This window comes from Gymnoscopelus braueri (assembly GCF_963280865.1).
Source record: "Gymnoscopelus braueri genome assembly, chromosome: 11".
NCBI classification, from domain to species: domain Eukaryota; kingdom Metazoa; phylum Chordata; class Actinopteri; order Myctophiformes; family Myctophidae; genus Gymnoscopelus; species Gymnoscopelus braueri.
In genome coordinates this window covers 7999911-8027126 of record NC_137613.1, presented here as the reverse complement: position 1 = coordinate 8027126, position 27216 = coordinate 7999911, and the positions used below count along the sequence as shown (strand labels likewise).

General features: G+C 41.3%; 1 protein-coding gene and 1 long non-coding RNA gene across 5 annotated transcripts in view; both read right to left on the bottom strand.

The window, feature by feature from the left end:
• Positions 1-785: 785 nt before the first annotated feature.
• LOC308094720 overlaps positions 786-27216 on the bottom strand; it is an 87697-nt gene continuing 61266 nt past the window's right edge. The window contains exon 2 of the long non-coding RNA XR_013933981.1: positions 786-1643. This is a non-coding gene — a long non-coding RNA (uncharacterized lncRNA). The remainder of the gene's footprint in view (positions 1644-27216) is intronic.
• The window catches only part of LOC308094694 (uncharacterized protein), a 35989-nt gene continuing 9558 nt past the window's right edge, over positions 786-27216 (bottom strand). The window contains exons 3-14 of one of the 4 annotated variants that reach the window (XM_080441480.1): positions 24556-24580; positions 20676-20762; positions 19899-20047; positions 18127-18267; positions 16594-16645; positions 14312-15449; positions 12606-12711; positions 11159-11248; positions 7001-7102; positions 5611-5938; positions 4115-4240; positions 786-2547 (exon numbers count right to left, since the gene is read on the bottom strand). In XM_080441480.1, the coding sequence (XP_080297606.1) occupies positions 2237-2547; positions 4115-4240; positions 5611-5938; positions 7001-7102; positions 11159-11248; positions 12606-12711; positions 14312-15449; positions 16594-16645; positions 18127-18267; positions 19899-20047; positions 20676-20762; positions 24556-24580 (2655 nt within the window). In that variant the 3' untranslated portion in view covers positions 786-2236. The remainder of the gene's footprint in view (positions 2548-4114; positions 4241-5610; positions 5939-7000; positions 7103-11158; positions 11249-12605; positions 12712-14311; positions 15450-16593; positions 16646-18126; positions 18268-19898; positions 20048-20675; positions 20763-24555; positions 24581-27216) is intronic. The other 3 variants (XM_080441481.1, XM_080441482.1, XM_080441483.1) reach the window with 3 other exon arrangements.

Below are 27216 nucleotides of genomic sequence, written 5' to 3'. Positions count from 1 at the left end.
ATGATATAGTTCTCAAAGTGAAGTTCCTGGACCCCCAGCAAAAACATGGAACCCTTTCATTATTTCACCAGTTAGAGGTTTTGTCCCAAAGACAGACTGTGTAAGAATAAGTATCAAAACAATTGGTTTAGATATTCTCCCCACTTACAGTAGTATGAGTTGTAGAATTCTGTACTTCTGCTGTTGGGAGTTACTGGGTCAAACCAATACCTTATCAACAGAAGACCTCTCTACCCACTAAGCTACGACCGCCCCTGGAACTAAATCTAACTAACTCTTAAAGGACGACTTCACCGCTTTTCAACCCATCTTCATATAATAGGTCCTCACTAATACTCATGATAAAATGGTACCATTTTTTTCTACTCGGTCTGTGTCTCAGAGGAGGGCTGTGGACAGTTCAGAGTCCCGTCTACCAGTGACATCATCAATGGGGAATCCAAGCTAATAGAAACTGCAATAAAAGAAGCCATTGCTCTCGTGTTAATAAAAATCTAAATAAAAAATGTGAAATCTTGTTGGAAAAAAAACTCGTGCCTAACGATGATGTCACTGGTAGACAGGTTTCTGGACTGTCCACAGCCCTCCTATGAGACACAGACCAAGTAGGAAACATTTGTACCATTTTATCATGAGTATTAGTGAGGACCAATTATATGAAAAGCGGTGAAGTCGTCCTTTAATCACCCCTAAACTACAGAGTAACATAATATTTAATAATTACTAGTAATAGTAGCAGTAATAAGAGATGACAGAACAGAATAATTGCACAGCGTGTCAATAGGTAAAAACTAAAAAGAGAGCTTTTAATGATCGAGTCAGTTACACTTAAATTTTTTTGTGGATCACATTTTTACCCAAATCAACACTATATTAATTAAGAACATAAACCTTCAAGCAAAAATGCAGTTGAAAAGCGAGTCACTTTTACCCCCCACATCAGATTCTTCGCTCAGTCATATACAATGCAATAACTACAACATGAAAACATCATAAAGGAAAAATCTAAACTGCCTTTCCTGTATCTCTACGCTCTCGTTACCCAAAACAAAAAGCAAAAAAAAAAAGAATCTGAAAGTTAGATACAATACATGCACTAAAAATATGACATGTTCATTAAATTCAGTGGTTCTCAATCTTTCCTGGATCAGGGGCCCATTTGAAAATCTCAAAAGCATTTCGCGCCGGGCCCCTCCCACCTGACCATTTATCTGGGTCTCCTGGCTCACCCCTGCGGTTCAACGACACTCTAAAACATTGGTTCTCAACCAGTGGTCCTTGGTGGGGTACCAGGGGGTCCCCAGCGAAATTAGTTAACATAGCGTCACAATCATTTTAAACCACTTAGCTTTGGCTATTCAAAAAAATAGCAGATTTTTTTAAAGCAAACATTTTTAACTCAAATCTTTGCTTCTGGGGGTCCCTGGCACAAAACATTTTCAGATGGGGGTCTGCAGCCGAATGTATATCAATTTAGGGGTCCTTGGCATGAAAAAGGTTGAAAACCACTGCTCTAAATAAAATGTACCATAACGACCTCCAATGGGCTGGATGTCAAAATACACATCCCCCCCATTGTTGACGGCATAGGCATGTCCATTGTTGATGATGCGCTCAATAAACGCCACTACCTGAGGCACGTTCTCAGTGACTCTTTAACACTGCAGGAGGAAACACCTTTAACCCATTCAATCCAAGCTTGTAGATCAGCCATTTAAAAAAAAAATGAATCGTGAACATGTGTGCAAATCTTTGAATATATATGTTTTCTTAAAGCGAACATTTGTTACTCAAATCTGTGCTTCTGGGGGGTCCCTTGAACAAAACATTTTCAGATGGGGGTCCGTAGCCAAATACATATCCTTTTGGGGGTCCTTGACATGGAAAAGTTTGAGAACCACTGAAATAGCAACTTCATTTTTTTTCATAAAACTGTTGGACTTAGAAGACATTTTGCATTGTAGATGCGTTCCCAGGTTGAATGGGTTAATTAACCCATTAATACCTGGAACGCATCTGTGTCACTTTAATGTCTTTGGCTATTCAAAAATAGCAGATATACAAGCTCATAGCGCGGCACCGAGTGCCGCGCTACGAGCTTGTAGATCTGCTATTTTTGAAAAATCTTGAAAAAAAATGTTTAGATTTTTTTTCCAAAAACTGTTATGATTTTGATTTTTTTTAAAGAATCTTCTCAGGTCTTAATGGGTTAATTAATTGATAGCTGCCGGGGTTGTCACTTCCGAGCCACGAGTTCCAGGAGGGTGGAGGTGATCTTGTCCAGGCTGCTGGAGTGATGAGGGCGACGCTGTTGGCCCCCATAGCCCTGTTCCCCCCCGTGGTGGTGGAAGGCGTTTGCCGGCGGGTAGTGATCAAAGAACTCCCTGCTGTTGCCGCCAGAGGGGCGGCGGTGATGAGGATGATGATGATGATGGGGGAGGTTCCTGGGCTCGTTGAATCTCTCGGGGTACAGCGCCCCCGGCTCCTCTGGGATCCCCCCAGCAGGGGGCAGCAGCAGCTGGCCCTGTCCGGCCCCACCGAACATCTCTGCAGAGAGGAGGTACAATGTGGTAGAAAAAGGAAACGGAAACAAATCAGCAAAGGGAATTAACCCATTAAGACCTGAGGTTTTTTGAAAGTTTTGAAATTTTGAAACATTTTGAAAAAAAAAATCTAAAACATTTTCTTTCAAGATTTTTTTCAAAAATAGCAGATCTACAAGCTCGAGTGCCGCGCTATGAGCTTGTATATCTGCTATTTTTGAATAGCCAAAGACATCTAAAGTGACACAGATGCGTTCCAGGTATCAATGGGTTAAGCCATTAGAACGCATCTGTGTCATTTTAGAGCTCAGCTATAACCATAATTTTATACTTTGGCTATTCAAAAATGCAGATATACAAGCTCATAGCACACCGAGCGCTCCGAGTGCCACGCGATGAGCTTGTAGGTCTGCTATTTTTGAAAAACCTTGAACATTTGTGCAAATATTTGAATGTATATATATATTTCTAAAGGGAATATTTTTGACTCAAATCTTTGGGGGTCCCTGGAACAAAATATTTTCAAATGGGGGGGTCCACGGCCAAATACACATCATTTTGGGGGTCCTTGACATGGAAAAAGTTTGAGAACCACTGATATAGCAACATACGGTTTTCAGAAAACAGTTTTATAAGACATTTGTTGATGCGTTCCCCGTTTGTGTGTCGTAGTGTTTAAGACAACATTTCCACAAAACTAAGACTTTTTACTACACAGTCAGTTACTTAGGAATTAGGACATTAACCAAGTTGTTTTATCATGAAGGATGCCAGCATAGGGATGGGACCATATGAAAATGACATGTCACCATTATTGTTGCAAGAACTATTGCGATAGTATATAAAATATACTATAAAATCTAAATATGCTTAAAACTTAAAATGCCACTTTAGTTGATGCCACTTGAACCCCAAGCATCCCTATTCTGGGGGGGGGGGAACGTTCGCCAAAAATAGCCAATCTACAAGCTCACAATGCGTTGCAACGCAACGCGTTGTGAGCTTGTAGATCTGCTATTTTTGGAAGTTGTACACTGAACTTACAGCTCAACAAAAGCTAATTCATCCTATTGTATGATGGAGGACAATTTCACCATAACTTAAAAATCTCCGCGATATGATTATTGTGAGCGTTTTTTTTATCACAATAAACGATAATAACGACTATCGTCCCATCCCTAGTCCAGCATTAGGGGACACTGGCTCCCAGGTGCTGATAGGCAGTGAAGTGCGGTGTGTCTAGTGCGTTTCCCTAACAATGGGTCGGGACTCGAGACCCATTTTTGGGTCACAGACCCATTTTTGTGGGTCAGGAGTAAATCATCTTTACATTTTTGTTTTATATAGACTGAAGAATTTAAACAATTAAGATTTTTCAGAAATCTTAATATTGAAAATGGAACATCAACAAGCTCACGTCGAGATGCGACGCGTTGTGAGCTTGTAGATCTGCTCTTTTCACCATATGTTTGAAACGGTGCTGAAGGCTTCAGCGGAAGTCTTTTTGTGAGTCTCCAAGCTCACAACATCTAATTGCTATTTTCACTAGTTTGGGGGGTCTGACAGTTTACCTTCGTAGCGGCTCCTGCTTGAACCTCTGTCTTCAGGGTGGCCCAGAGGAGGAGGGCGCTGGCCGTGGCTTCCATCGTCCTGCAACTGCCCTCGCTCGTCCCTGTCTCGCTGCTGCTTTATATAGACTGAAGAATTTAAAACAATGAAGACCTGAGGCGATTCTTAAAAATGTTTTCTAAATCCTAAAAGTTTTTTGGAAAAAAAATCGATTTATTTTTGTCGTCAAGATTTTTCAAAAATAGCAGATCTAGATCTGCTATTTTTGAATAGCCAAAGAAATCTTAAGTGACACAGATGCGTTCCAGGTCTTAACACATTGACTGCCAATCACGTAGATCTACACGAACCGCTTTAAAGCCGCCACGTGCCAATCGCGTAGATCTACGTGAAGTGGAAAAAATATATATATATATATATATATGTTTTTTTTTTCCAATTTCACCCAAAGACCAAGGAGATATGATTAGTTGAAGATCTAGACTCCTATCCACTTCCTTGTTAACTTAAAACTTAAAAATGCTGTATTTCGGCTCCTGAGTACTTTTTTTTTCCAATGAAAAACTCTGGCACTGGCTAAAAAAATATGAAATAATTCTGGCAGTCAATGTGTTAATGGGTTAAAACAATGACGTTTTTAAAAAAAAAATAGAACATCTACTCAAATCGAACATCAAGCTCACAACGCGTCGAGATGCGACACATTGTGAGCTTGTAGATCGTCTCTTTTCAATATGTTTGGAATAGGGCTTAAAGGGATAGTTCACCCCAAAAAAATTGGGTTCATTTTTTGCCCTACCAGTGGACCGGTAGGCAGCGGTTCCGATAGGAGACACAAAGGAGACTCTTTGTGTCTCCTACCGGAACCCACTGCTCGTCATCAAACTATTGGCTTAGGAATGAGACAAAAAACAAAACAATATCCATGAATTCAAGTCTCCAAGGGGTGACTAATCGATAGGGAAAAAAAAGTCATTTTGAGGGGTGAACTATACCTTTAACTCTTTAAGACCTGAGAACGCATCTGTATGTCATTTTTAGATTTCGTTGGGCTATTCAAAAATAGCAGATATACAAGCTCATAGCGCGGCACCGAGTGCCGCGCTATGAGCTTGTAGATCTGCTATTTTTGAAAAATCGTGAAAAATTTTGTGCAAATCTTTGAATATATATATATTTAAAGCGAGCATTTCTAGCTAAAATGTTATTGCTTCTGGGGATTCTACAAATGTCTTCTAAATCAGTTTAAAACAGTTTTCTGAAACACTTATGTTGCTATAATATTAATGTCAGTGTCAAGGAGCCCCACAACGATATGTATTTGGCTGCGGACCCCCATCTAAAAAAAAAAAATTCCAGGGACCCCCAGAAGCAAAGATTTGAGTAAAAAACAATTGCTTTATAGATATATATTCAAAGATTTGCAAAAAAAAAAGAATAGAAAAAAAAAAAAATAGCAGATCTACAAGCTCATAGTAGCGTGTATCTGACAGTTTACCTTCGTAACGGCTCCTGCTCGAGCCTCTGTCCTGAGGGTGGCCCGGAGGAGGAGGGCGTGGCTGCCCGTGGCTTCCATCGTCCTGCAACAACTGCCCTCGCTCGTCCCCGTCTCGCTGCTGCTGTCTGCGAGCCTCCTGCGGCTGTTGCCTACGTTGGTTCTCGTAACGCCCGTCTTGTGGTTCCTCCGCAAAGTTTCTCTCGTGCTGCTGGCCCTGTGGACCGTCCCTGAAGTTCCTGTCGTGCTGGCCTGGTCCAGGTGCCCGTTGTTGGTCATTGCCCAGATGGTGGTAGTCGGCGGACATGCCCGCTGGGCCTTGGCCTTTCTGCTACGAGAATGGAGGACGACACAAATGATTCATTTCAGCTCCCCCTCCCTTAGCCCATTAACCCATTGAGACCTGAAGCCGATTCTACATGTCTCCTAAATCTCAACAGTTTTCTGAAAAACGTATGTTTCTATATCAGTGGTGCTCAATCTTTTTCATGTCAAGGACCCCCAAAATGATATGTATTTGGCCGCGGACCCCCATCAAAATATTTTGTTCCAGGGACCCCCCAGAAGCAAAGATTTGAGTTAAAAATGTTTGCTTTAAGAATATATATATTCAAAGATTTGCACACATTTTCTAAAATAGCAGATCTACAAGCTCGTAGCGCGGCACTCGGTGCCGCGCTATGAGCTTGTATATCTGCTATTTTTGAATAGCCCAAAGTGTAAAATAATGCTTTTTAGCTCAAATCTAAAAAATGACACTGTTCCAGGTCTTAAAGGGTTAAGACTGGAAAAATAGCAGATCTACAAGCTCATAGCGCGGAACGAGTGCCAAGTTATGAGCTTGTAGATCTGCAATTTTTGGGGGAAAATCGTAAATATTTTTGTAAATCTTTGAATATATATATATATATATATATATATATATATATATATATATATATATCTTTTAAAACATTTGTTTTACTCAAATCTTTGCTTCTGGGGGATTCTACAAATGTCAATTTTTTTTTTTTTTAAACTTATGTTGCTATAATATCAGTGGTTCTCAAACCTTTTTCATGTCAAGGTTCCCTCGAAATGTATTTGCGGACCCCCAACTCAAAATATTTTGTTCCAGGGACCCCCAGAAACAAAGATTTGAGTTTAAAGAATATATATATATATATTCAGAGATTTGCACACATTTTCACGATTTCTTCCCAAAAATAGCAGATCTACAAGCTCATCTAAAAATGCTCATCTAAGAATCTAAAAATGACACAAAAAATGCGTTCCCAGTCTTACTGGGTTAAGGAAATACACAGAAATGAACATCATCTATTACAAAGGATAAACATCGTCCACTCTAAAACCAGACATTGGCATGCACTGGCCATGTAATGGTGAAACGTACCGAAGTCTTCTCCAATTTCTTGGCTTGGAATTCTTTAAGAAGGTTGCAAAGTTTGCTCTTCAGGAAGTCGGCCTCCTCCACATCCTCAATCTCAATGTTGTTCTGGTAGAAAACGGTGAAAAGATTATAGTGGAATCACTTCCAAGTTGGCATTCCATTATGTTATGTTTTATGCAGGGACTATAACACAACAGTATACGTAATGCAAGTATAGAGACACACGGGGACTACAAATTTCACGCCCACTTTTGAGACAGCGCCGCTACTCGAGGTCCGTTAGAACGATGAACTGCAGCTGCCAATGCATTCCCTTTGAGAGGATATGAAAGTTAGCCTACTTTTAAAATTATCCTGCATTAACTGAAGACGATATTGATTTAAATAAAAATATGTTTGTCAACATATCTTCTTGTTTTCTTAATAGTTGATGTGTTTCACTTTAACGAGTTACCCATAATGTAGTCTGGGAGGCATTGCGTCGGAGCTTGGACAGCAGGGGCGCGGCCACTGCGTTGTGATTCAAATCAACAGCCAATGAAGAAAAGGGGGCGGGATCCACATGCAGTGGGTGCTACATCTAAATAGGATCGACGGGAAGCAATTTCCCCTTGAGAAATTGCGGCCGCCATTGTTGTGTACTGCTGTTTGCCTCTCGTCGGACTTTTTAGACGAGTCAGACCGGTAAGAGGCGTGTCCGCTCAGATTCTGAGTGTAAGCTACATCCCGCCCACAAATACCAGGGCTCTGGCCCAGAAGTTCCTCGCCAGAGCAGGCGAAACTTCTGGGAACTCAGATTACCCATAATGCTAACACAGCAGAGGGTAGACAGCAGACGGGCATTTCAGTGACATCACTGTCTTTACGAGCGCCGAGCGCCGACCAGTGGCGTACCCACTGTAGAGGCAGGAGACGCGGTCGCCTGCCCAACTAAGATCTCGCCTCCCCTAAAAAAAAAAACTGAGCAGATTGGACCTTCTGTTCCAGAGATAATGACCAAAACCTATTGAAAACGGCCACTTTCGCCAGTTTTCTGGGTATTGAAAACCTCAAGGGATGCGTTCGTGACGTATATACCATGCGACCACTTAAACTCTGGATCTCCGATGCTAGCGGTTTTGACATACTGATGGAGTATATTATAGTATATTGTGGGTAGTATATCGAGATGAAAGATATGGGACATTAAAAAGGACAAATTAAACAAATGGGACAGATTATTAGAACACAAAAAAAATCGCTACAGCCTCAGTAGTTAAACAGTGAAATGACGGTATTTTACAATGCCTCTCATAGAGATTGCATTGAGAGCTGCAGTTCATCGTTCTAACGGACCCCGAGTGTCAAAAGTGGGCGTGGATTTGTAGGCCTTCCGCTTCCGGCCGTGTGTCTCTATAACAAGGTGATATGAGAGAGAAACAAAGAGCTCTTTGCATGGATTAGACACATGGAAGGACTGAGAGAAGACAGAAGACAGTTTCCAATATTTAAACAAAAAAAAAAGTTCTTTAAAGTCCTTAAATTGTCACTTTCTGTCATCTGGGGACCCTCCAAACATCATGTGGGGACCCCCCCCTGGGGATCCAGGCCCACAGGTTGCGAACCACTGGTCTAAATGGCTTTGTGGCCAATGCATAATGACATCCACATCCTTTTTTTCCTATACCAGATCTCTTCATCTAAAATAGCTGATCTACAAGCTCACAACGCCTCGCAACACAATATGTATCTGTGGAACAGAGTCAAACTAAATGTAATGCCTCAACTCCTACAATTCCAAGTGCGTGTCTGGGTGGGGGGTAGCCTGGTAAACCCTCCCTCCGGAAATCTCATTTCCATTTGATTTCAGGAGTGAGTCTGGTCTGATCGCCCATTCTGCAATATTGGCTGTGTACACCAAATGGACGAGCCTATCAGCGTCGTCGCACATCGTTCTGTGATTGACAGCGACAGTTGGCCAATCAGGTGGCGAGTTCGAGTGAGCCCGAATGGCACCGAGTGCAGCCTGAATGCAGCCGACAAAACACGAACGGCTGCCATATTTTCTGTCCGCTATTTTCTCCGCTGTTTTCTTACTTCAAAAAGCTCTCAAACTTCTATTTTGAGGCACGGAATTTACTTATAAGATATCGTTTGGATAGAATTTAGTTGTTTAACTTCATATATGTGGTCAATTAATCATGACAGAGCCTATTTAAAAATAAAAATTTAGAGAACCGGTAGGGGCGGGCAGTGACACGCATGTATCCGAATAAGGCAACCCATTTTGGGCATGGCCGTCTCAAAAGTCCCGTTGCGTCACATTAGTCTGGTGAACTGCTGATTGGCTGAAGGGGAAAAACGATCATTGGCTGAAGGGGTTGTCAGTCAACGGTATTACTCCCGCCCAACTCCAGCCCACAGCCAATATTGCAGAATGGGCGATCAGGCCAGACTCACTCCTGAAATCAAATGGAAATGAGATTTCCGGAGGGAGGGTTTACCAGGCTAGGTGGGGGGTCCCCAGTTCAAATATGATTATGTTGGGGGGTCCCCAGTTCAAATATGATTATGTTGGGGGTCGCAGCCTGAAAAGGTTGAGAACCACTGTTTTAGATAAGGCCCGGTGACATTCATTGTTTAGAGGTAAAATGGTTCGATTTGTGCCTTGACGTTTTGACAGATGTACTAGTTACGGGGATGGCGATGGTGACGAATGTGTTTTGTATACAGTAAGTTATTGTTAACGGTCGTTTTCCCTTAATACACAGTCGAGGTAAATACAGAGTTTTGCAAGGCACCAACTGGGATATCAACGTGCAAGTCAATGGACTGTGAAATGCTTTGTACAGTGGGGAAAGAGAAGAAAAAAAAACTAGCGACACTGGTAGTTGTCATGTGGTCACATGGTGTAATGAGGTTGGGTATAAATGCACTGTAATGTCCCTGGTCTGTAAGTAAACACCTGGCCACAGTTTGGCTTCTATAGACCATATTCACACGGCGGCCATATTGGAATTTAACATTGAAAGTGCCGCCACCCGGGGTGGCTACTTTCATTGACTTCATAGAAACATGGCCGCCGTGTGAATATGGTCTATAGGAACTTGTGTCTCAGCTCGAGTCATTTCCTCCTATTATATGGCGGTACCTAATCAAACTACAACTTTTGTATTCCAATTGATTTTCCCTCTAAAGAAATATCCAACACATACATACAAGTAGACTGTTAAAGGACAACTTTGTTTTTTACAACCACGGTTTATATTTGAGCTTGTAATTAAAGTAAATAAAAGATGAGTGTTCTTTTTTTTTTCATTTACTGCTTTCTGTAGTTTTAGCAATTCTGTCCGGTGGCTAAATATGCCTTTTTTACACAATAAAAAAGGTCCTGTGGTCTTTGATGGCCAGATGTTAGTTATTGGGGGCTAGAAGAGCTACTGTAAATAATAATAAAGAAAACACGGGGTTATTGTGGGAAAAAAATACATATTTAGCCACCGGACAGAATGCCCCCACCCACTGTAAAAAAAGATCGCAAAAATTGCTAAAACTATAGAAAGCAGTAAATTAAAAAAAATGTAACACTCATCTTTTATTTACTTTAATTACAATCTAAAACATAAACCTTGGTTGTTAAAAAAACAAAGTTGTCCTTTAACATGAGTCAAGAATGTCTAGTAGTTAGTAGTTAATAGTTGTAAAATAAAACAAAACATGTTATGCATGTAGCACCGACTGATATAGAGCGTCGCAGTTCCCGCCCACTTCCTGTTTTTTTTGGTGCCGGAAGAAAAAACTCAATGCATTTTTCCATTGACATTTCCAAAAATATTTATATCTATTAATTTAAGCCTCGAATCAAGCCATCATGAGAGGACATGAATCATGACCATAAAACGTTTGATTCTGTGTTTTGTTTTTTTTTAAAACGGCAAAACAAAGGGTATTTATTAAATATAGTATATCATATAATTAAATATAAAATAAAATAAAATCACAGAAAAAAACGTTTTATGGTCATGATTCATGTCCTCTCATGATGGCTTGATTCGAGGCTTAAATTAATAGATATAAATATTTTTGGAAATGTCAATGGAAAAATGCATTGAGTTTTTTCTTCCGGCACCAAAAAAAAACAGGAAGTGGGCGGGAACTGCGACGCTCTATTCTGGAGCTTACCATTAAATCAAAGACGTTGCCAGACTCTGGAGGTTTCTCAGAGAAAGAGCCCGGGTTCTCTCGTGGGTAACTTTCGGTGTTGTACTGGCCCTAAACAAGAACAGGATATCATCACAGTGATATGCCACATCAATTAGACCAGGGGTGGGCAACTTTGTAGATGGTGAGGGCCACAAAATTTCCTCAATCACTCTGGGGGGCCGCATTGTTTATCGGCAGGGACCCATTGTTCACCATTTTGGATATGTTTAGATTACTTTGTTTTTCTTTGTGATAAAAATATAAGATAATAAAATATCTTACAAATGTTCGCTTTAAAAAATATATATTCAAAAGATTTGCAAAATTTTCCAAAAAAAAAAAAAAATGACAAAATCTATGAGCTTGTAGATCTGCTATTTTTTTTAATAGCCAAAAATCTAAAAATGGCACAGATGTGTTCCCTGTCTTGGGTTAAGTCATTATATGGATTAGATCAGGGGTCTTCAACGTTTTCAGGCCAAGGACCCCCTAGCTGAGAGAGAGATGAAGCAGGGACCCCCTCTTATACAATAATTGTATAAAATTGTGTTTCAGATCAACTTTTGCTGCTCTTTTTTCCCCTCTATAGTCTACACCTATAACTCTTTGTCAAAAATAGCCGATCTACAAGCTCACAGCGCCTCACAGCGCCTCGCTGCGAGGCGCTGTGAGCTTGTAGATCGGCTATTTTTGGCTAAAGTTCTCCTCAGAAAATGGATGCTAGGGTTGAAGTGGTTAACTCTATAACTGCCAAAGACGTTTATAAACGTCTTTGAGAAATTAGCTGTTGCCTGCCAAAGACGTTTAAAAACGTCCTGGAAAAAAAAAAACTAAAAAAAACTTTTCAAAAAAAAAAAAAATCTAAAAAGATTCTCTAATTATTTAGTATTGACACCTTTTCGATATTCCAAACGAATAAGGAGATAACAATTTCCAAAGATTTGCTGCTCCATCCACTTCAATGTTAAAATTGAAACGGACAAACAATTCACAATGTTTTTTGGTTTGAAACCACTGGTTTTGAGCTATTTTCAAACATCAAACACCACATGACAACAAGGTCAAATTGACCTCGTTGACATTTGTGAAACCACACCTGAATCTCATCTGTGATTAGAAATTTTCTGGGGATCAATCATACTTGAGAAAAATATTTTGTGGCTATGCGAAAAGGTACCAAAATCGGTCAAAACCCTGGCAGAGGCTACAGACTGTTCTGAAAAAACTCTGGCAGGGTAAGAGTTAATGTAAAAAAAGAAAAAAATCATATCACACAACAAAGATTTGGCGGACCCCCTGTAGTAACTCTGAGGACCCCCTAGGGGTCCCGGACCCCCTGTTGAAGACCCCTGGATGAGATAAAGCTGTCTAAAAAACCATTAATAAAATGCTGGCCAGATATAATTGAACTGAATGATGAGACTACCTGCTGGGCATAGGGTCCTGGTCTCTGAGCTCTATGGAGGTCTGGACCTGGTCCAGGAGGACCACCGTACATCTCTTGATCTGGAGATGCGTATTCATCAGTCAGTCTTTAAGAGGGAATACAAAGAAAAAGAAAACGGCTGTAAAATGACTGTACGAACAGGGTCTGAAGATGACGACGATGCGTTTGCATAAAACCATATCGTCTCTGGTCGGGTGGAAACCAGTTTTGCCAGATTCCGTGAGAGAAACAAGCAACCAGGTCTAGGAAAGCCAGCCCAAAAGAAGGGACTATAGAGCGTCGCAGTTCCCGCCCACTTCCTGTTTTTTTTGGTGCCGGAAGAAAAAACTCAATGCATTTTTCCATTGACATTTCCAAAAATATTTATATCTATTAATTTAAGCCTCGAATCAAGCCATCACGAGATGACATGAATCATAACCATAAAACGTTTTTTTCTGTGATTTTTTTTAATTTTATATTTAATTATATGATATACTATATTTAATAAATACCCTTTGTTTTGCCGTTTTCAACAAAAAAAAAAATCACAGAATCAAACGTTTATGGTCATGATTCATGTCATGTCATGATGGCTTGATTCGAGGCTTAAATTAATAGATATAAATATTTTTGGAAATGTCAATGGAAAAATGCATTGAGTTTTTTCTTCCGGCACCAAAAAAAACAGGAAGTGGGCGGGAACTGCGACGCTCTATGGGGCCACATGAGCACTTTAACATATACATCAGCTATTAGAAAATAGCAGATCTACAACTTATAATAAGCAGATCTGGCAACCCTGGTGGAAACCTCATAATGTCCAGATCTGCTGCTTTTGTGTGACACTCTTTTGCTGCTTTTGTGTCACTCGAATAATTCATGCGATTAACGATTTAATTGTGCGTTTGCCCATTGAACGTTATTGGAGCATATGAACAAAAAAACATCCGTTTGCCTTTTAGGCTTTGTAATCAAAAATTGCATTTAATATTAATTTCTTAATATATACAAAGAATATTTAATAATTCTATACACGTAAAAATAGCAGAAATGGCTGATCTACAAGTTGTAAGCTTGTAGATCTGCTATTTCTGCTTTTTTAAATATTTTGAAAATGTGTGAAAATGTTTCAACCTGGAGACGATTATGACCATTATGCAAAAATAATTGCGATCATCTCAAATAATTGCCATTAGGCTATAGAGCGTCGCAGTTCCCGCCCACTTCCTGTTTTTTTTGGTGCCGGAAGAAAAAACTCAATGCATTTTTCAATTGACATTTCCAAAAATATTTATATCTATTAATGTAAGCCTCGAATCAAGCCATCATGACATGACATGAATCATGACCATAAAACGTTTTTTTCTGTGATTTTGTTTTATTTTATATTTAATTATATGATATACTATATTTAATAAATACCCTTTGTTTTGCCGTTTTCAACAAAAAAAAATCACAGAATCAAACGTTTTATGGTCATGAGTCATGTCATGTCATGATGGCTTGATTCGAGGCTTAAATTAATAGATATAAATATTTTTGGAAAAGTCAATGGAAAAATGCATTGAGTTTTTTCTTCCGGCACCAAAAAAAACAGGAAGTGGGCGGGAACTGCAACGCTCTATTATGTAATAGTTGTGACAGGCCTAGTGTAAGATAAGATAGTAAAAAAAACAACAACAACCAAATGAATAAAGACTCACATCCCCTTGGCTCTCTCTATCTCCTCATCGGTGGCATCTGAGAAGCGGCTCTTCTTCCTCCTCTTCCCGTCGTTCATCTGATCGTCCGCCGCCCCTTGCAGAAAGCGTCTGAACGGCTCCGGGATGTCCGACATCGCTCTGGCACCTTCGGGGAGTCTGTTGGGCACGACGGGAGGAGGACCTCTCCTGCCGAAGCCACGGTCGCCGCCTCCTCCCGCCGGCCCCTCTTGCCACTGTCCTATGTCCACGGGCTCGGCGAGGAGCCTCTGCCGCTTGGCATCTTGGCCACCCGGTTCCCGCCTGCCGCCCGCTCCGTTGGCGTTGCCGGGTCTGGTCGGCTCCCTGTCCAGAGACCGCCGCTGTGGGCTAGCGACAGGGTAGAGCGGCCGGTAGGGATCTTCCTCGGGGTACGCCCCGTCTTGACCCTCGCCTCCGGGGTAGGATCGTTGGTGGGGATCCGGTCTGGGGTTCGAGTAGGGGTCGCCGGGGGATCGTCTTTGCCTGAGGTGATTGTCGATGTCGAACGGAACCCTTCCGTGGGAATAATCTATGGAAGTCCTGCCTTGAAGACCCGGAGTGGCTTGCTCGGAGGCTTCCGGCTGGTAAGCTCGGCTGCGCGGGTCGTCTCCCGCGTACGCCGTCGACCCGTGAGGGTTGTGCCCCGGATAGGCCCTTTTGCGAGACTCCGCGGCTTCGGCGGAAGGAACGCGGCCGCGCTCGGCTTCCATGAACTCCCTGAGGGGGTCGCTTCCTGCCGAGGGCTTCCTGTAAAGCGGAGCCGCCTCCTCCTCGCGGTACGTCGGTCCGTAAGTCGTCTCCTCCCTAGGATCGTGCCTGGCGCCGCTGGACTCGGGGAAGTTTCTTCTAGACGTGTCTTCTTGGTACTCCCTTATGATCGACTTGTAATCGTCTTCTGCAAACTCGAGTCTGTGCGGCTGCCCCTCGCCCGGGTAGGCACCTCTCTCTGCGTCTGCCGACATGTAGCGGTCCTTTGTACGATAGGGTGGCATCGTGTTTGGGTCGTCCAGAGGACGCCCCGAGTGGTGGGAGTACTCCCCTGGGAAACCTGTAAATTCTTGCGACTGAGACGGCACACCTCTCTGGTTCTGGTTTGGATTCTTCTTTTGCTGTGGTGGTACTTGAGGGAAAAAAGCAAAAAAAAAACTTTTAGTTACACATGCTCATTAAATCAGTGGTTCTCAAACTTTTTCATGTCAAGGACCCCCTAAATTGACACTTAATAGCCCACGGATAGCCCACATCTCTGGGACCCCAATTTATATTGTAAAATCAATGTTAATTTAAAGGGATATTTCACTTTCAAAAAAACTTTGGGTCATTTTATCATCTACTCAGGCTTTTGTGAGCCCCCCATACCGTTTTTAAGTTGCTTCATTCAGTATTTAGATATTTGATATTCATTTTATCAGACACGCCCCCTTCCTATACAAACCCATTATGACTTCAAACTCCATTTTTAACATTTCGTCAAAAACACCCGTCCTTGGTTCTGGTGACTCACCCTGCCATCCTAATACGTTAGGGGGCCGTGGTTTTTTGGGATTTCTTTTTTTATATATATTTTTTTTTTATTGTATAAAATGTTTTTTAATTTTCCAAAAAATATATTAAAAATAAATGAAAAAAGTAATCAACAAAACACGGCCCCCTCGCGTATTAGGATGGCAGGGTGAGTCACCAGAACCAAGGACGGGTGTTTTTGATGAATCTAACATGGAAAATGGAGTTTAAAGTTATAATGGGTTTGTATAGGAAGGGGGCGTGTCTGATAAAATTAATATTAAATATCTAAATACTGAATTAAGCAACTTATAAACGGTCTGGGGGGCTCACAAAAGCCTGAGTAGACGATAAAATGACCGAAAGTTTTTTTGAAAGTGAAATACCCCTTTAACTCTGAGAGTGTACAAATGGAACCAAATGGATTCCATTTGTACACTCTCAAGAGTTACAGACCCATATAAGGGTTCATTTGGTTCCTAACTATCCATCATTTAGCTGGGGACCCCCTGGAACTCCCTCAAGGACCCCTTGGGGTCCCCGGACCCCACTTTGAGAACCAATGCATTAAATACCCCCCAAACTGCCACATACAGAATCCAAAGGAGTGTTCATTTTCACAGCAAATTCTGATTTAGTCTTAGTCTTTTGACTAACACACCATTTAGTTTCAGTCCTATTTTAGTCAACTAAATAGCAAAAACTTAGTCTTTTAGTCTTAGTCAACAAAATTAACACTAATTCCAAAGTAAAGGCCATACCTCTGGAGATGTTTGATCTGCCGACCGATTTTGCCAATGATTTCTTTGTTGGCTGAAACATACACAGCATAGCACAGACACAATTACATTAGGAATTGTATTAAAGAAAAACTATTGAGCAACTTAATGACACTATAAAGCTAAAAGTGAAACAAGTCCAGCAGTCTTACAGGCAGGGGGTTGATTAGAGAATCACCGGACGTTTTGACTATCCGTTTTGTTATTGGACCGGACCGTCTATTTGGGCAATGGGATGTAACATACGCTGTCTGGGAGATGGGAGTCTAAAAAAGCTGGACTGTCGTGGACTTCAAAATGGGATGTTTTACAGCCGACAAAACTTGGATCTGCTCTGTATCCTAAATGTAAACGGTCTGAGAGTGAAAGTGTCCCACTTTGATTAAACTGTCAGGAAGAGATACTGAGGTGCATTTATATCCCATCTGAATAACAGTGATCGAAGCTAAGGAAGCAACAAAATAAAGAATTGTTTGGTCTTTATTTACACAATCAATTCATGCATTGTTTGTTGTGCGTGTCAAACAGCTCATATAAGAGAGAAATAAAGTGTCCAATATACGACATGACATGCAGGAGAGAGGAGAGCAAATAGGCAGCATTGGACGTCGTTATCGGTCCAATCCTCGCCCCCCCCCCTCGCTCAGAGGCGGGACTTAACCCATTAAGGCCTGAGGTTAACAGTTTTTTTTTTTTAAATACATCAAATGATATGTATTTGTCCGCCGACCCCCATCTCAAAACATTTTGTTCCAGGGACCCTCAGAAGCAAAGAGTCGAGTTAAAAATGTTCGCTTTAAAAAAATATATATATATATATATTCATAGATTTGCACACATTTTCAAGGTTTTTCAAAAATAGCAGATCTACAAGCTCACAGCGCGGCACTCGGTGCCGCGCTGTGAGCTTGTATATCTGCTATTTTTGAATAGCCAAAGTACAAAATAATGGTTTAAGTGGTAACACAGATGCGTTCCCGGTCTTAATGGGTTATGGTGTGAGTGTGGAAGTTAAAGGACGACTTCACCACTTTTCAACATATCTTCATAATAGGTCCTCACTAATGCTCATGATAAAATGGTACAATTTTTTTCGAATCAGTCTGTGTCTCAGAGGAGGGCTGTAGACAGTTCAGAAACCCGTCTACCAGTGACATCATCGATGGGGAATCCAAGCTAATAGAAACTGCAGGCTTTGTATTCCTGGAAAGTTGCAATGCAATAATAGATCCCACTGTTCTCTGGTGCCTTAATAAAAATTGGAATTAAAAAAATGGACCGGTAATCTTTTTGGGGATAAAATCCTGCGTAATGATGATGTCACTGGTAGACGGGTTTCTGGACTGTCCACAGCCCTCCTATGAGACACAGACCAAGTAGAATGTTTTTTTTTATCATTTTATCATGAGCATTAGTAAGGACCTCTTATATGAAGATATGTTGAAAAGTGGTGAAGTCGTCCTTTAACAGACAGACACAGAGAGAGATAAAAACAGCCAGGTGAGAGAGACTGACCGTGACAACACAGACCTTTGGCGTTCCTTTCCCATCCTGTCGCTCGGCTACTTCTGCCTTGTTCCGTATGACTTTCCCCGAATTTGAGCTGCTAAACGGGGCAGCGGTGTTCCAGGATACCAGGTCTGGCCGCTTCACCTCCTGGAGCGAGTTCAAAGCAGGTTTTTTTTTTCATATATATTTTTTTATTTTAGATCACAGAGCCATTTAAAAAAATGGTCCAACTTGCACATTTCAGCTTAAAGGGATAGTTCACCCCCAAATGTAGTAATATGGGTAAGTTTAAGAAACTTAAAAAAAAAACAAGCAATAGATAGCTATATAGGGAATATTGGTTAAAGATTTTGACTTTTATTAAATGTTATTAAAATTGTTATTATTTATTTAACGTATTATTTGTTTAATTTATTATTATATAACGAGCTATCGTTCGTGCAGAACGAGATGACGCTGGTTGCTTATTTCTTCCACAGACGCCAGGTTCTGTGAGCGAAACAAGCAACCAGCGTCATCTCGTTCTGCACGAACGATAGCTCGTTCGCGACATTCAGTGCATGTTTGAGTATCATGAGACTCCACGATGAGCAGTAGTAGAGAAAAAACTAACTTTGCATCGGTTACAATAGACGATTTTCACTCTTACACGGGCTCCCATTATGCCAACGGAGGGGGTCGTCAGACTGGACGACAGGGGACTCTCTGGAATAACTCAACGTCCCTTTCAATGTTGGTGAGTGATTAGCGACACATCAAAGACAACACTTAAAATGTCCGTATCTCTTCTTTAACTGATTCACTGCCAATCACATAGATCTACGCGAACCTATTTAAAGCCGCCACGTGCCAATCGCGTAGATCTACGTGAAAAAATAATATATATTTTTTTCCAATTTGACCCAAAGACCAAGGAGATATGATTTTTCGAAGATCTAGACTCCTAAGGAAGAGAAATTTGTACTATCATATTTTTTATCATTGTATTATTGAGTAGTAATTAGTTACATGAATTGTTGTATTTGTATACTGGGACAAGCATAAAATAAACATTTTATGCTGATGAAAGCTAAACAACAAAAGGGTATACGTAATAAGCTTAGGCTTCAGTCCATTCCTTTTTTTCCCAGGAAAATGTTTTCTTTTTGAAGATTACAGTGTATGAAAAAAAAATAATAACGTCTGGAAAAAAAAAACTATTGACCCATTAACTGCCAGAGGTATTTTCATATTTTTTTAGCCAGTGCCAGAGTTTTTCATTGGAAAAAAAAAAAGAACTCAGGAGCCGAAATACAGCATTTTTAAGTTTTAAGTTAACAAGGAAGTGGATAGGAGTCTAGATCTTCAACTAATCATATCTCCTTGGTCTTTGGGTGAAATTGGAAAAAGAAAACATAAAAAAAAAAAAAAACTTCACGTAGATCTACGCGATTGGCACGTGGCGGCTTTAAAGCGGTTCGCGTTTTTTACATCGATATAAAATGTCACCCCATGGACACTTGAATTCATGGATATTCTTTTGTTTTTGTCACATTCCTAACCAGCAGCGGTTCCGGTAGGAGACACAAAAGAGTCTCCTTTGTGTCTCCTATCGGAACCGCTGCCTACCGGTGCGCCGGGTGGTCATCAAATTATTGGCTTAGGAATGAGACAAAAACTAAAAAAAATATCCATGAATTCAAGTCTCCATGGGGGTGACTAATCCATAGAAAAAGAAAAATCATTCATTTTTGGGGGTGAACTATCCCTTTAATCTGAGAATAAGCACAGCCGCATACCAGATATTTCTGACGATGTTTGCGTCCGATGATATGATTGACCATGTTGGGCAGGTTTGCATCCAGATCACACAGCCTACAGGCGTATCTGGGACCTGGCTGAGGGTCATTGGGGTCGGAGCGGGACACTTCTTCCAAATGGTTCAAACCTGGAAAAATAAAGAGAAACAAAGCGCGACCGTCAATGTAAAAACACAGGAGATAACGATCCCATCCATGCAATAACAATTGAGCACTTTAACCCATTAAGACCTGAGGCGATTCTTAAAAATGTTTTCTAAATCCTAACAGTTTTTTTGGAAAAAAAATCTAAAAGATTTTTTTCGATATTTTTCAATAATAGCAGATCTACAAGCTCATAGCTATGAGCTTGTATATCTGCTATTTTTGAATAGCAAAAGAAATCTAAAGTGACACAGATGCGTTCCAGGTCTTAATCGGTTAAAAGGATAGTTCACCCCAAAAAAAGACTTTTTTTCCTATCGCTTAGTCACCCCATATTTTTTTGTTTTCGTCGCATTCCTAAGCCGATAATTTGAGGACAAGCGGGCCGGCCGGTAGGCAATGAATTCAAGTCTCAATAGACCATATTCACACGGCGGCCATATTGGAATTTAACATTGAAAGTGCCGCCACCCGGGGTGGCTACTTTCATTGACTTCATAGAAACATGGCCGCCGTGTGAATATGGTCTATGGGGTGACTAATCGATAGAAAAGAAAAGTCATTTTGGGGGTGAACTATCCCTTTAAAAACATGATTGAATCATTTATTCACCGATGATGGGCTCGTCAAGCTTCAGGTATCGTAGGTACTCCTCGATGTCGGCAAAATCTGGTACCATGCAATTTCTGATTGCAATCCCTAGCAAACCCAAAGCATAGCAGTTAAATGAAAGACAAACTGCAATAGTGTCATGTTTTTTTTAGATCATAATTAATCTAGGTGGAAAAGTGTACAGCAGAGAATTCAATGATGTTGGAGTTCATATACTGCAATGCAAATGGTTTTGTGAGATTCACTGTTGCAATAATTTGCTCCAAAGTTTCAAACGCACCACCAAAGCCAGCTTCAATTTCTGGCTTTCACATTTTGGTATGACATTTTTACAAAGCAGATCTTGCGTATGATTTGTACGCCTCGAAACATTGGCTTCATCAATAATCCCAGTATTCATTGTGCCAATTCCCCAGTCTCATCTATATCATTTCAAAACAATATTTTAACCCATTAAGACCAGGAACGCATCCGTGTCATTTTTAGATTTCTTTGGCTATTCAAAAAATAGCAGATATACAAGCTCATAGTGCGGCACGAGTGCTGTGCTATGAGCTTGTAGATCTGCTTTTTTTTGTGTTTTAATCATGAACATTTTTGCAAATCTTTTTTGCACATTTGTAACTCAAATCTTTGCTTCTGGGGGATTCTACAAATGTCTTCTAAAACAGTTTTCTGAAAAAAATACTTGCTGTAATTTCAGTAGTTCTCAAACGTTTTCATGTCAAGGACCACCCAAAATTATATGTATTTGGCCGTGGACCCCCCTCTCAAGATATTTTGTTCAAGGGACCCCCCGAAGCAAAGATTTGAGTTACAAATGTTCGGTTAAAAAATATATATATTCAAAGATTTGCACTAATTTTCATGATTTTTATGAAAAATGTGCAAATCTCTCTGTGCCACGCTATGAGCTTGTATATCTGCTATTTTTGAATAGCCAAAGGACAAAATAATGGTTATAGCTAAAAATCTAAAATGACACAGATGCGTTCCGGGATTGAATGGGTTAACATATGAAGGGGTAGAAAAAAACATCTGTGTGGCGCAAGTTTTAGTGTACCCAAAAGATGTCACTGTAGGACATGAATTCTGCACGGATTACATCAGAACATCTTGTGACCCCATTGGGCAGGTTCTGACATCAGCGCGGTGGTGGTAGACCGGACTCATGTCATGTGTACAAATACAGCCCGGGACCTCCGAAGAGGTTACTGGGGTCAAGAGAGGAACGTCTCCTTCCCCATCGGCGGAACACATTTTGTGGTCTTTTCTTCTGGGTGGGTCCTCAGTGTTAGAGAGTTCTGTATCCATGTCCATAATATCCAAGGTTCACTGCACCCAAAAGCAAGGCACCATCTTCTCATGATCTCGCCAGTGGCTCTGGAGGTAGAGAGCAGCCGCCTGGGAATCAGAAAGTTCCCGGACCCCCTTCCTGCATTGTGTCAAAGTGTCCTTGAGCCCCCTCTCACTGTTCAATAGCTGCCCTCTGCTCCTAATGATTAGGATGGTTAAATGAAGGGAACACATTCCAGGTAGTATAGGGCAAATGTTCTTGACCCCATGAATCTCACTCCCCTTCGCTTCCGGCCTAGCGACCTCGCATTGCCAGACTAATATCACTGCGTAGATATTAGTCTGGAATCTCTGTATGGAACGTGCATTTCCAAAGGGGCAGATTTTAAAGAAATGCCTCGTCGGTGATAAACTCGACCCATATTTGCACACTCGGAGGGATTGGTCCCTCACAACTTCGGAGGGAGATAAATCCAATCTCAACTGAGAGGGTCCAGACCTCTTATTCCCTTTTGTTTCAATAGCAGATTTGTCTGGAACCAGGCTACTTCCGGCCTGCTCGCCCATAGGCAATACGAAAAGGCCCTGAGGTATAGGTAATAAATACTAAAGAGAACGTTCCTTGAACGTGATTAAAATGAGGAGGGGGAAAGAAATCTTCCAGAAATACTACAGAATTGTTAGTCCCAGCCAGGCTGTGGTTTACCAACAACAGTCTGTCATTGAGGGCTATTGTGAAATGCCTAAATGAGAAGGAAACGCATCAAGCCAGTAATAATAATAATAAAAAAAAAGGTAAATATACTGGTTTGTAATGCAAAGCTATGGTCAAACAGAATGACCGCTAAGCAGATGGTGGTTTCAGATCCCCATGGTGGTTGTATAAAAACCCCATTAACTCCAGGAGCGGTGATTGAAAGCACAGTTCTAAATTCATGCGAGCTCCTTGTTGTTTGATGATGGATCCTGGTCTTTAGCCTCGCGTAGCCAGACTATATCACTGCGTAGAGTCTGGTGCCTCTATGAGGACGGTTTTCTTTTTCTCCCAAGGGGCGGGATCAAAACAATGGCTCTGGAACGCAATTGGTTAGACCTACAACCAACTACCAATCACAGTCTCCCATATTTGAATACTGGGCCCTGATTAGACACCCTAGACTTCTGGAGCAGGAAATGGATTCACAATGGAGCGGTGCCAGACCCAAATCACAGAGGGCCATTTTTTTTTTGCACTGGCAGATTCGTCTGGTCCCAGGCTACCTTGTCTTGGGGTTCTTGGCCGGCTCATTCAAGTTCAAATGCATCTTCCCAATGCTCCGAGTGCATTCACTCATTAAAAAAAAATGACCTAAACAACTGGGTTATTCCTGGTCGGTGATTCAGTGAGCCTATGAGAAAAAAATATAGGCAACGGCAGAGATATGAAAGGAAATCTCGGATCTTGTTGGATTTTAGAGGGGAGGGGTAAATTGGGGAAAGGGGGGGCGTGGCTGTACATGCAGTGACTGCATGCAGCGCCGTATCGCCCTTCAAGAAGTCTTCCATTCACACCCGACAGAAACGTGGAGACTTGTAAAGAGTGACCACAAATGTTGCGTGTGTGTGTGTAACTTCCATCTGCTTCAGTTACGGAGGTTTTCTGCGTGTCCCAGAAAGCCTTTTTTTTCATCTTGTGGTTGGATTCTGGACTGTTGAGGCTATTGTGGGTGTAGAAAAACGCCATCTTCTATGCTGGAACTGTCCTCATGGGATTGTTGCAACACTGGTGCAACTCTGTTAAGAAGCGCATGCTCTTATTTTTTTAGGAACAGACAGCAAAAACAACGGTTTATGTTTTAGATTGCTGAAAGATGTTGCCCTGTTGTCCACGTTAGGCTACTTACCCACAGGAACCAGCGAACACCAAATAATTGAAGATAAATCCTCTAATTGGTTTTTAATAACTGTTAAAACACACTAAAGTGGATTTTTCATTTCATAAAGACAGAGTAGGTGTTTTTCCTTTTACCACAAATATGACATCATATTCCTCATGCCCCATCATAGGCTCCTCTGCACTGACTGGTTCTACAAATGATTTAATAAAAAACAGTATTCCCAGATAACTAGATTTTACATGAGAGAATTGACTATGTGGGTTATGATTTGTAAACAAACAGCCAAGGCCCATTCTTAAATGGAAAGGTTTCAGTTTGTCTACATCGGCTCTCAAACTACGTGCTTTATCCAATATTTACTTCCTTACACCAAAAACTTCTGATAGTCAAGATGATAATTATTTTCTACATGGTGCATTATAAATAACTGAATTGCAACTAAATTCAGTTTCCTTTTTTTTGTGTGTGCTGAGGAAGCTACAACTGGTGCACCCACTTGCCTTCTTTTTCCATTACGTAAATGCTAAGGGCAGTGAGGTCCAGAATAAAATGTGAAAATAGAAATAATGAGTTGTTGTAATATCTTTCTGACTGTCAATAAAAAAAAAAAAAAAAAAACAGAGTTGTGTCTATAATGTCTGAAGATAAATCAGGTCATCCCAGGGGTGACCAGAACGTTTCTGTGTGTTTAGATAGGAGCTACTTACCTTGAAAAACCAATGTATCCTCTTTCTGCCAGGAATAAAAAGGAGAGCATGAAAGTCAAGTCAGTCAGCACTGAACAGCATTATTTGGTAAACTGTCCACTGGTCAAAATGGCCAATTTCACCACTGCACTACAAACAGGAGACATGGTTATATCATGGGAACACACATTCCATCGTTACAGATAACAGCTAACCAACACCACAGCTCATTCGAGGTGTAGTAGAGGCCAAAGACAGAGTTAATCTATATGCATTTATTTCACCAGCATTCGTAAGCTAGCTGTATTTATTTCGCATCTCAACCTTCTTACGCATTAGCAGTGTATTTGCTACTAGCCTTCTAGAACTTATTTTCTATTTAACCCTTTAAGACCTGAGAAGATTCTAGAAATGTCTTCTAAATCCTAACAGTTTTTTGAAAAAGAAATCTAAAAAAAATATTTTCGAGATTTTTCAAAAATAGCAGATATACAAGCTCGTAGCGCGGCACCGACGCGCTATGAGCTTGTATATCTGCTATTTTTGAATAGCCAAAGAAATCTAAAGTGACACAGATGCGTTCCAGGTATTAATGGGTTAACCCATTCAATCCAGGAACACATCCGTGTCATTTTAGATCTTTAGCTATTCACCCGTTTCCTTGGCTGTGTGTTTTCCCACTTCCTGTCGATTTCATTGGATATCATTGGTCATCTGACCAGTTTCGTTGGATCTCATTGGATCAATTCGACAGGAAGTGGAAAACACACAGCCTAGGAAACAGGTGAATAGCCTATAACCATTATTTTATACTGGAATCTCTGTATGGAACGTGCATTTCCAAGGGGCAGATTTTAAAGAAATGCCTCCGGTGATAAACTCGAATAAAAATAGCAGATATACAAGCTCATAGCTATGAGCTTGTATATCTGCTATTTTTATTTCATCGTGAACATTTGTGCAAATCTTTGAATATATACATCTTTTTTTTAAACTACATTTTAACTCAAATCTTTGCTTCTGGGGGTTTCTGGAACAAAACCTTTTCATGTCAAGGACCCCCAAAATTACATGTATTTGGCCGCGGACCCCCATCTCAAAATATTTTGTTCTAGGGACCCTACCCCCACCCCCAGGAGTAAATATTTGAGTTAAAAATGTTCCCTTTAAAATATATGTAAATATATTCAAAGATTTGCACAAATTTTCAAGATAAAAAAAAAATAGCAGATCTTCAAGCTCATAGCGCGGGTGCCGCTCTATGATCTTGTATATCTGCTATTTTTGAATAGACAAAGTATGAAAATAATGGTTAAATTGGTTACACGGATGCTTCCAGGTCTTAATGGGGTTAACCGCAAAACAAATGAGAATTGGTGCTGCGCCAACGCTCACACTACAGCACTGAGGATAAGGCCCTGGACGCAGCCCACACCAGAATGCTACGCATGGCACTTTGTGTCACATGGGAGGACCACATCAGAAACCTTGACCTCGACAGGGGTCTCCCGCTGGTCACGGACAAGAGTTCAGAGAGAGAGAAAAGGGGGGGCGGGGGGGGTGAGGCTGGCTGGGCACTGTGTCAGGCACCCGGAGCCGTTGGCGAGCCCACTGATACTGTGGGAGCCAAACCAATGTCCCAGATAGGAAGGGGAAGGGGGGGGGGGGGTGCACCACCTATGTGGACACACACACACTGCGGCCTGACAGGAAGGGCCAGCAACACATGCAGAGGTCTGTCTGGACGCTGATACTGGATAAGAAGGAGTGGACAGGAGAGTCCCGAGTTGGCGTCGGCTTGTCCGCACCCTTGCATTGCATCCTATGTCAGTGCTGCATCCTCCTTTCAACCATATTCACCACACATTGAATATAGTGTGTGAGAGAGAGAGAGAGAGAGAGAGAGAGAGAGAGAATGGCGTAGGACAGCACAGCATGATGAGGTGCATTCAACCACGTGCAGTGTCTCAGTGACCTCCTGAAAGGACAGTTGTAACTGGATGATCCAAACCAACCACTTTGAATACGTCTCGGCAGTAGTCAAAACAGTCGATCAGTAGAAAAGACAGTTTTTTTTAGCCATAATGGCCACAAGACATGGCCCTGGCAAAACGACAAGAAAATCAAGCCTTCGTGTGATTCACTGTAGAACCTCTTGAAGCGGCCAGATGAGGAAAAGAAATGTCCTCTGTTTAATAAAACTTCATGGCAACAGTTGTTCCCAGGACACCCGTTTGCAGAGGAGCACTTGTGCAAGAACATGTTCAGCGCAGGGAACAGCGGCGGCACCACACAACGACAAATGCCAAGACCGACAGCAGAAGACCTCCAGCTGAAACCCATTTTGCAACAGAACCTGGCTCCACTGGAGCTAGCGTGTTATTCCGATAGGAACACAACTAAGCATTTATCACAAAACAAAAACTGCAATGCTTGTGTTGGATCACATGAATCAGAGTGGCCACAATTATCAACATAGACCATGATAAAAAATGTATGTCTACTGTATGAAAAATGATAAAGCCTTGGGTGAAGTCACACTTCAACCAGAAAAAAAGGTTAGCACAGAAGTACAGATGGTGTGAGGGCTGCAGCATGGAAGACACGGGTGCCAAACTCTGAATTACTATATTCTGGATGTGTTGGATCACCACATTGGCTTTCCCAGGATGAATCATAAAG